This window comes from Myotis davidii, unplaced genomic scaffold, assembly GCF_000327345.1.
Source record: "Myotis davidii unplaced genomic scaffold, ASM32734v1 scaffold424, whole genome shotgun sequence".
Lineage (NCBI taxonomy): Eukaryota > Metazoa > Chordata > Mammalia > Chiroptera > Vespertilionidae > Myotis > Myotis davidii.
In genome coordinates this window covers 397,741-408,073 of record NW_006295827.1, presented here as the reverse complement: position 1 = coordinate 408,073, position 10,333 = coordinate 397,741, and the positions used below count along the sequence as shown (strand labels likewise).

Genomic DNA, 10,333 nt, shown 5'->3' with positions numbered 1-10,333 from the left:
CTTTCCCTGTTATTTTACATAAAATAAATCTGGCTTGTTTTGTGTGTGTGTGGGGGGTGTTTTTCTTGTTGTTTTTTTTTTCAGAGAGGAAGCGAGAGGGAGAGAGAGATAGAAACATCAATGATGAGAGAGAATCATTGATTGGCTGCCTCCTGCATGTGCCCTACTGGGAATCAAGCCAGCAACCGGGCATGTGCCCTTGACCAAAATAGAACCTGGGACCCTTCAGTCTGCAGGCCAATGCTCTATCCACTGAACCAAACCGGTTAGGGCTAGTCTGGCTTGTTATTAATTACTGTATGGAATAACTTCTAGTCTGTTTATAAACTTCTCTTAAACTTATCCTATATAATAAAGAACTAATATGCTAATTAGGCTGAACAACAGAACGACAGTCCAGACAACCTTCCAGACGAAGCTGGGGCTGCAAGGGCCGGCCGAGGCTGTGAGAGGCTGTGAAGGCCGGCTGAGGCTGCGAGTGGCTGCCAAGGCAGGTGGGACTGCAAGGGCCAAGCCCCTTGCACAAATTTTGTGCATCAGGCCTCTAGTCTATATATATAAAAGGCTAATATGCTAAGTGTCCGACTGTTCAACCGGTAGCTATGACGCGCACTGATCCCCAGGGGGCAGACACTTAAAGCAATAAAAAAAAAAATATGTGGTTATTTACTTACTAGAGGCCCGGTGCACAGATTCGTGCATCGGTGAGGTCTCTTGGCCTGGCCTGCAGGGATTGGGCCGAAACCAGCAGTCTGACATCCCCTGAGGGGTCCCAGATTACGAGAGGGTGCAGGTCAGGCCAAGAGTCCCCACTGGTGCATGAATTCGTGCATGAATTCGTGTACCAGGCCGGTTTTGACCTGATCCCCGCAGGCCAAACCAAAGGACCCCACTGGTGCAAGAAACCGTGCACCAGGCCTCTAGTTCATTATAAAAGCTGATGGTTTCATTATCCCTTCTAATGTAACAGTGTCTGAGCATTTCATACAGAAATACAAACTATTCTAAATAATAAAAGGCTAATATGCAAATCAACCAAATAGCAAAACGACTGGTCGCTATGATGCGCATTGACCACCAGGGGACAGATGCTCAATGTAGGAGCTGCCCCCTGGTGGTCAGTGCGCTCCTACAGGGGGAGTGCTGCTCAGCCAGAAGCCCTGAGCCAGGCTCACAGCTGGCGAGCACAGTATCAGTGGCAGGAGCCTCTCCCACCTCCACGGCAGGGCTAAGGATGTCCAACTGCTGGCTTAGGCCCGCTTTTGGGAGCAAGCCTAAGCCATGAGTCAGACATCCTCCGAGGGCTCCTGGACTGCAAGAGGGCACAGGCCAGGCTGAGGGACCCCCTCCCAAGTGCACGCATCTCGTGCACCAGGCCTCTAGTTTTAATATAAAGTACTTCCTTTTTTCTCTCTCTTTATGTTAGAGCTAGGGGAGAACACTGATTCTTTTTAAACATTATGTAGGTGACCCCCCACCCCCAACACCATGATGGACTTTGGGAAGTTCGGGCAGCTCCAACCGCCAGCACCAAACTGGCCAAGTTACCATGATGACGGTGGGAATGCTGTCGGGGAAGGAGGTGACTGAGAAGCCCAGAACCACCCGCCCTCGCCACCGCCATCAGGCTGATCCCGCCCGACTACCGGTGATTGAGGCATTGGTGTGTTTTCTCACTGGGCTTCAGTTTGGTAAAAACCAAGGCACGTCGGGTCGCGTAGCCCAAGCCAAGGAGGATGAGTCGGGTCACGAAGCTGACCTTCCTTTACCCATTAGAGTCCCCATGTTACACCTCATTGTGGCCTCATTCTCCTGACTGTGATGAAACAACCCGAGTCACCTCAGAGAAACCCCACCACTCGGGCCCCGAAGAATCAGCCAAGGGTCACGCGTCACACGCTCTGTTGAGGAGCAACCCGAAGTTCCTAGACATTTTCCCATCAGGGTTGTGCCAGGAGGAAATGTACAACTTCATCGTGACAGAGATGAACCCCATCGGGTCTCTCAGAGTGAAAAGCTTGGGTTCAGCCATAAATGTGGTTTTCAACGTGATGACACAATTACAGCTGAGCAGGGACCCCTGTTCAGAGGCCCCCCTTGGCACTGGCAGGGGCAGGAGGGAAATTTGGAACCTAAATCCGGCAGCTGCCCAGGTTCACCAATTCAGCTGCACTGCATCCTTTTAGAAAATTCAAGCCATGACTCACGAACGGTCGTGCGGGCAGGGAGTGGCTGAGCCCTCAACATCACGGGCTTGAGCTTTTGAAGGAAAAAAACTTCCAGAACAAGAAACAAGTGTTTCCTCTGTGAATAAGAGCGTTGGGTCTCATCGAATGAAGCAGGGCCCTAGATTTTATTGCGCATTTCCTGTCAGTTTCATCTCCACTTGGAACACACATTACAGAACCCGCTGAGGTGAATTATGAGATAGACTTCTCATGTGAAGTCTTATCTCATAACCATCTTCTCATAAGAAAACTTCTTATGCGACTTCTAATATCCTATGAATCCTGCCGTCTCCCCCACTGGCTGACAGTGTGTGTGACTCTGTGGACGCGTCATGTGGGCGGGACGACAAGAGGCTGTCTCCCTACCCGGACTCACTGGTGTGGGGTCCAGACCAGGCTCCCTCCCTCCTGAACACCCCGTGGCCACGAGTTTGACTCCGACACATGATGGAGTAAGGACAGCCCGTTTCTCCACAAGGTCAGCGTCGAAGGGGCATTAATACTCATGGGTGGGCAGATGGACTGTACAAATATTTCAGATTGCTAAACAAAGGACCAAGCACACTGACCTCTCAGCTACACTGCAGAACATACACAGGAACATTTTTTTTTTTTAAGAAATAATGAGCCTGGCCTGTGTGGCTTAGTGGTTGAGCATCGAATAATGAACAGGAAGTCATGATTCAATTCCCGGTCAGGGCACATGCCCGGGTTGTGGGCTTGATCCCCAGTAGGGGGCATGCAGGAGGCAGCTGATCTGTTATTCTCTCTCATCACTGATGTTTCTATCTCTCTCTCCCTTCCTCTCTGAAACCAATAAAAATATATTAAAAAACAATTATGTAGATGAGATTATATTTGTAAATCTGTAAATTTAACCTAGCTATACAGTAAAAGGGATATTACAAAATACTGGTTATCAGCAGAAGGCTTTGAGTCTGACATTACTGAAAATCACCTGATTGGAAGAAACAGATGTGGGATGTTAGAAGCATTACAAAGAAAAAAAAAGACACTGATGAGTATGTTGAATGACAGGTGTTGGAAGTGTCATCAATTGGAATGTTCGAATCCCTCATGATGAAAGCAGAGGAATAGGAATGAAAAAAGGGAGAAGAGTTTCTCAGATGTCCACATATAACAACAACTGGCCTAGGGAGCAGATGGCACTATAAGGATACAGAGAGAAATGCTGAGAATATACGATATTCTGAAAACATCAGGCTCTGGAGAAGCGGGTTCCCTTGGAGAGGACCATCAAGGCAGTTGAAGTGCTGCGCAAAGGTCAGCTGTGGATTATGGCATTGAGGGCAGAGGCAATCCAGGAAAGATAAAATAAAATAAAATAAAAAAAAACCACAATGCTACCACTTCACACTCACTAGAACGGCTAAAATTAAAAAGACCTGTAATACCACATGATGGTGAGAATATGTAGCAACTGGAACTTCCATGCATTGTTGATGCAAGTATAAAATAGTACAACCACAGTGAAAGCAGGTTGGGAGCTTCTTATAAAGTTAAATATATAGATAGTAATTTCACTCCTAAGTATGTACCAAAGGGAATTAAAACGTATGTTCACAAAAAAGCATTGTACAAAAATATTTATAGCAATTTTATTCATTAATAGCCCAAAACTGAAAAACAACCCAAATGTCTACCAAGAGATTAAAAACTGATATGTTCATATTACTGAATAGTACTCAGCAATAAAAAGGAATGAACTACTGATACATACTACAATATGAACAAATCTAAGATACATTATGTTGAGTTTAAAAAGCTACTTGGCAAAAATAAAAACCACACATGATATAATTCCATTCATATGAAATTCTAGAAAAGGCAAAATTAAATTATAGTGAGTAACCAGAACAACTGTTTCCTGACTGTGGAGGAGGGGGAATTGACTAGAAATAAGCACAAGTAAACTTATGGGATAAGAAAAATAGTCTATATCTTTTCTTCTAATCTTTATTTTTATTGTTGACACTATTACCAATATCCCCATTACCCTCCCCTTTGCCCACCTCTACCCAACTCCCAGGCCCCCTTCCCTCTGGCCATCACCACACTGTTGTATGTGTCTATGGGTTATGCATATATGTTCTTTAGCTAATCCCTTCGTCTTCTTTCATCCAGTGCCCCCTCCCCTCCCCTCTGACAGCTAGCTGTCAGTCTGTGCCATGTATCCATGCCTCTGTTTCTATTTTGGAGTGGTGGATAAGGGTTTTTTACATCCATAAAAATTTGCTGAACTCATTTAACAAATTCATTCAAAATCATTACATTTCATTAAATGTAAATTATACCTTTAAAATGGTAAAATTCATTGAATGCATATTATAGCCACACAAAAAGTGCATAAAGACAAATACCTTTGTCCACCTGCAAAGCTTCACCCCAGAATGGCTCCCAATCAACTGATAACCTAAATGGAAAAACAGTAAACACAAAATTGAATTGATTCAAAGCCTTATATCAGAAAGAACTTATAAAAGAAAATCTTTTTCCATAGCTTAAATAATGGTAGACAACAACCCAGTGGCAGAAATCATTAAAAGTTTAGTTCACCAAGATGATAAAACAATTTAAAATGTGTATGCATCTAATAACATACTCTCAAAATACATAAAGAAACAATAGGCTAATCCAAAATCATAGGGAGAGATTGTAATATCTCTCAGTATCTAACAAATCTCACAGACCAAACTCAGTAGAGCTCTAAGATCTGAGCAACACAGCAAACCTAATTAAGGACACACAGCACCGCACTTTACAACTACAAAAATGCTTTTCAAAGATGCAAGGAACAGCTATAAAAATGAACCACATGCTGTGCCATAAAGTAAAAGTAAGTAACAATATATTTGAAATGAAGAATCAGCCTGACCGGTTTGGCTCAGTGTTTGAGCATCAACCTATGAATAAGGAGATCACGGTTCAATTTCTGGTCAGGGCACATGCCCAGGTTGTGGGCTCGATCCTCAGTAGGGGGCATGTAGGAAGCAGCTGATCAATGCTGTTTCTCACTCATCATTGCTGTTTCTATCTCCCTCTCCCCTCCTCTCGGAAATCAATAAAAAATACTTAAAAAAAAAAAAGAAGACGAAGAATCAGAGGGACAACCGAAGATTAAAATAAAGAAATATTGCTCAAAAAAGTGGAAAGATCAAATTCTAGGACCTAACATGAATTCTCAGCACCACTCTACAACCTATCATTTAAAATTTTTGAGGCACATAAGACATAAAAAGCACGGAAAAGCCATGCCAAAACAATCATTATTTCCTTTTATAACAAACTAGTAGAGCAAACAAGTAGAACATTCTGACTTCCTAAAACATTTAATAAAGCTTCTCATGAGGCTTCAAGTAATAAACCATAATTACGAGTCTCTTGCACAAAAAGACTCTTGACTTCCAGACAAATGAGGTAAATGGAGAAATACAGTCTGGATGATGGCATAAGTAGATCAGTGGCTGATTAAACATCCATACGTTTCACAGTAATGATTAATGGAACAGTGTCAATTTGGATTACAAGTCTCTAGTGGCAACATTGCAGGGCTTTGTCTTTTATCCTCTTCCACGTTTATGTAAACATCCCGAATATAAATAAACAAAGCACTGCTTATCTAGTAGAAGAGGAGACTGTGTCTAACTGAATAGCAAATCTCAGATAGAGAATAAACATTTAAAAGATTCCCAGAGAAAATTCTAGTTCTTTTGGATTCCTGTGTTGTTCATATCACTATTATAGAAACTACACTTTATATTATATTAGTTCTTTATATCATTCTCTTCCAAGATATATAGGTCTCTGTAAAATTTTGCATTTAGTTAGGTGTAAAAGAAACTACACAGTACAGAAATGAGAAACCTCTGGCTGACCACAATGCCAAGATAATCCAACATGCAGTTGCTTCTAAACAAGATGGAGTAACAGATGGTTTACTCTCCCACCTGAAATACCAAAAAATGGAAATAAAATATGTAAAACAACAGTTTTCAAGAAACATCAGGCAATAAAGAATGGTGATCCCAAAGATGGAAACCAAACAAGGTGAACTCTACCATTACCCATGCTTACTGTCTTAAAAGTGTCAACGCCCTGCAGTAAGACAGAAACCCACATAAAGATCAGTTACCTCTCCCTTAGTTGAGGACATGGAAGTGAGAGTATGAAGAGCCCATATGGCTAGAGTTAGCAGGATTGATACCTGAGAGACAAAAGTTACACAGAGATTGAACTCAAGAGTCTGCAGAGGATTCCTATAATTATGTGCATGAGTCCTGCTTAGTGCATATGTGAAAGAAAAACTACCCAAGAATGGGAAAGAACCATCTGACAGGATTAGAGGTGTACCTGGTGCTCAGAGCCAGCTGGGAACTGTGCCAACCAGACAGGAAAACTTCCAGATTCACAAGGCATTGGCCAGAGTACATAGAAGTATTTTGCCTCAATACGGGGAAATAATTAGCTGTATAGAGCTGGGTCTGGTCTCACCTAACAAGCCATAAAAGATTAAAAGTTTCAAAACTGCTTCCAAGTAATTTATTTTACTCCCAGAACAAAGCTCAAGAATTTTTGTAGAAATGCAAAAATATAGAGTATCCAATAAGGTAAAATTAGATCTAGCATCCAATAAAAGATTACCAAGCATGCAAACAGATAGGAAAACATGGCCAATAATGAGGAAAATTATCCAGTAACCAGAAATAACACACATGTTAGCTGATTATGACATTAAAAACACTTATAACTATGCTTCCTAGGCTTGAAAATGTAAGTAGAGACATGGAAGATATAAAAAGATGCAAACTGAACTTCTAGAGATGCAAATTACAATGTCTACGCTAAAAAAAAAAATTGAATAGAATTAATAGAAGATTAGACATTAGGGAAGAAATAATTGCTAAATTAAATTTGGAGATATAGCATTAGCAACTATCCAAAATGTAAAATGGGACAGAAAAAAGAATTTTAAAAGATGAAAAGAATAGCCCTGGCCAGTGTGGCTCAGTTGGTGGGGAGTCATCGTGTGCACAAAAGGGTTGCAGGTTTGATTTCTGTCAGGACAATGCACAGGTTCTGGGCTCGATCCCCAGTAGGGGGCGTGCAGGAGGCAGCTGATGGATGTTTCTCTCTCATCAATGTCTCTATCGCTCTCCCCCTCTCCCTTCTCTCTAACAATCAATAAAAACATAAATTTTTTTTAAAAGGTGAAAATAAACATCAGTAAGCTATGGGTCAATTTCAAGTGGCCTATGATATATGTAATTAGAATCCCCAAAGATGAGGAGAGAGAAGAAGTGACAAAAAATATTTGAAGAAATAACAGCCAAAATTTGTCCAAATTTAATTAAAACTACAAATCCATAGAACCAAGAAGTTCAACAAATCCCAAGTAAAAGAAACATGAAAAAAAAAACCTACAGATATACACTATAATGAAATTGCTCAAAATCAGTAATTAAGAGGAAATCTTACAAAGAGCCAGGGGTTAAAAAACATTACATTCAGAGATTCAAATAGAAGATGACTACAGAGCCCTAATCAAAAGCAATGTAAACAAAAAGTGGAACAACATGACAGGAAAAAAGCTGTCAACCCACAATTCTATATATATCAGAAATATCCTTCAAAAATGAAAGCAAAATAAAGTCTTTTTGAGATATACAAAAACTGAAATAACTCATCACCAACAAACATATACCATAAGAAATGCTTAAATAAGTCCTTCAGGCAGAAGGAAAAGCTACCAGAGAGAACTCAGATCTACACAAACACATGAAAAGCACCAAAAGTGGTAACTACATAAGTTAACCACTTTTAAGTAGCTACATACACCCACAAATCAATATTGTTTCTAATTATTTAAATATTTAATAGATAATTCACTAAACCAAAATAAATAACAATGTAGCATAGGGTTTATAACATATGTAAAAAGTAAAATATATGATAACAACTGCATAGAGGTTGAAGAGAAAATATACTATTGAAGGTTGCTCTACTATGCATGAAGTGGTGTACCACCACACAAGGACATACTATAATATGATAAAGAGATCTAATATAAAACCTCAAGTAACGACTAAATAACAAACAGTGCAATAACTAAGAAGCTAACATAGAATATAAAACAGAATTATTGCCCTGGCTGGTTTGGGTCAGGGGATAGAGCATTGGACTACAGACTAGGCAGTGGTTCTCAACCTTCTGGCCCTTTAAATACAGTTCCTCATGTTGTGACCCAACCATAAAATTATTTTTGTTGCTACTTCATAACTGTAATGTTGCTATGGTTAAATATCTGATATGCAGGATGGTCTTAGGCGACCCCTGTGAAAGGGTCGTTCGACTGCCAAAGGGGTCACAACCCACAGGTTGAGAACCACTGGACCAGAGTGTCCCAGTTTTGATTCCAGTCAAGGGCACATGCTCGGGTTACAGGCTCAATCCCCAGTGGGGGTGTGCAAGAGGCAGCCGATCAATGATTCTCACTAATCATTGATGTTTCTATCTCTCTCTCCCTCTCCCTTCCTCTCTGAAATCAATAAAAATATATTTTTAAAAAAACAAAAACAGAATTATTAAAAAATCTGAAAACAGGAAAAAGAAAATCAAAGAACAGGAGACAAGCAGAAAACAAATAGCAACATGATAGATTTAAACATACCATAAAATCACTTTAAATAGTCTATATATCCTAATTAAAAGACAAACATATATGTTTTATATATATTTATGTATATTTAACACTTTTATATATATACAGATTTATATGTAAAATCTGTATATTCTTGTCTGTCTCCTCTAATAGACTAAAAGCTCCTTGAAGGAGATAATGTATTATATTCCTCTGCATCGTCATAACCATCACATAAAAGGTTCTCACTAAAGAGGGAGGGAGGAGAGGACGTCAATCTATTGACTCCCAATTCTTTTTTTTTTTTAATATATTTTATTGATTTTTTACAGAGAGGAAAGGAGAGAGATAGAGAGTTAGAAACATCGATGAGAGAGGAACATCGATCAGCTGCCTCCTGCACATCTCCTACTGGGGATGTGCCTGCAACCCAGGTACATGCCCTTGACCGGAATCGAACCTGGGACCCTTCAGTCCGCAGGCCGACGCTCTATCCACTGAGCCAAACCAGTTTCGGCAGACTCCCAATTCTTATCTTTCTTCTTTAGAAAATATAATTCACATTATTTGTACATTCAACTACAGCCTCCTTAATAAGGTATAACCATAAAAATCCAGATACGCTTCTAGATAAAACACTTCTAATTAACCCAGCATAGTATCAATATGTTCTTTTTTCTGTATTTAATAATTTTCCCTTAATAAACAGTGATTTATAAAGAAGTCAGTAATGGCATTTTCTTCCTGCATACCTGAGCCACACAGGTGCTAACATCCCAATAAATCAAGCAAAGAGGAACTTGCTGGCCCAGGCAGCCAGCACACAAGTGATCCACAGAAACAAGACAGTGACTCCCTAGACAGCTACAACCGGCACAGTAACGCAGACGCTGGGCTAGAGAAGGGCTTCACAGCCTACTTTCCCTTTGGCAATCCCAATTTTATGCTTCTGCTTTCAGGGATAAATTCGAATGCTTAAAGCATAGTATTATAACAACAATTCTTGAGGGCTTTCACCTTGTTTAGTAAGGGCTTCTCGGAGAGCAGGAGTTATCATTGCTCTTCTTTCAGTGGCTTCATTCTTCACTGTGTTCCTGAACAAACCAGTTTTCTCTTCCTGCTGCTCCTTTTCTCTCTGCATTAAAATAAAAAGAGTGAAAGCCAGAAATGGTAATGCACAATGAAAATAACAGCACAACTATCATGAACAGGTAGCACGGATAAAAAGATTCATCATGAACCATGGCCCCACAACCCTGTTCTCATGAAAGTGATCACATTTCCAGTCAGACAATAATCTAAGGACAAGCCAGTCTTTTTTTTTTAAAGTAGCTACATACACCCACAAAACATAAATCAATAATCATGTATCTACATGTCAAATATTTGAGCACACTGAGCACAAACCGCTACATAATATCAGCAAGTTATTTCTCTGAGTTTCAAT

At 40.3% G+C, this 10,333-nt stretch overlaps 1 protein-coding gene across 1 annotated transcript in view; it reads right to left on the bottom strand.

Annotated features, from left to right (window-relative positions):
• Nucleotides 1–10,333, bottom strand: part of LOC102774018 (S-adenosyl-L-methionine-dependent tRNA 4-demethylwyosine synthase) — a 108,316-nt gene that overhangs the window by 69,524 nt on the left and 28,459 nt on the right. Inside the window, exons 8-9 of the mRNA XM_006770850.2 lie at nucleotides 9,904–10,021; nucleotides 4,610–4,662 (exon numbers count right to left, since the gene is read on the bottom strand). Of these exons, the coding sequence (XP_006770913.1) occupies nucleotides 4,610–4,662; nucleotides 9,904–10,021 (171 nt within the window). The remainder of the gene's footprint in view (nucleotides 1–4,609; nucleotides 4,663–9,903; nucleotides 10,022–10,333) is intronic.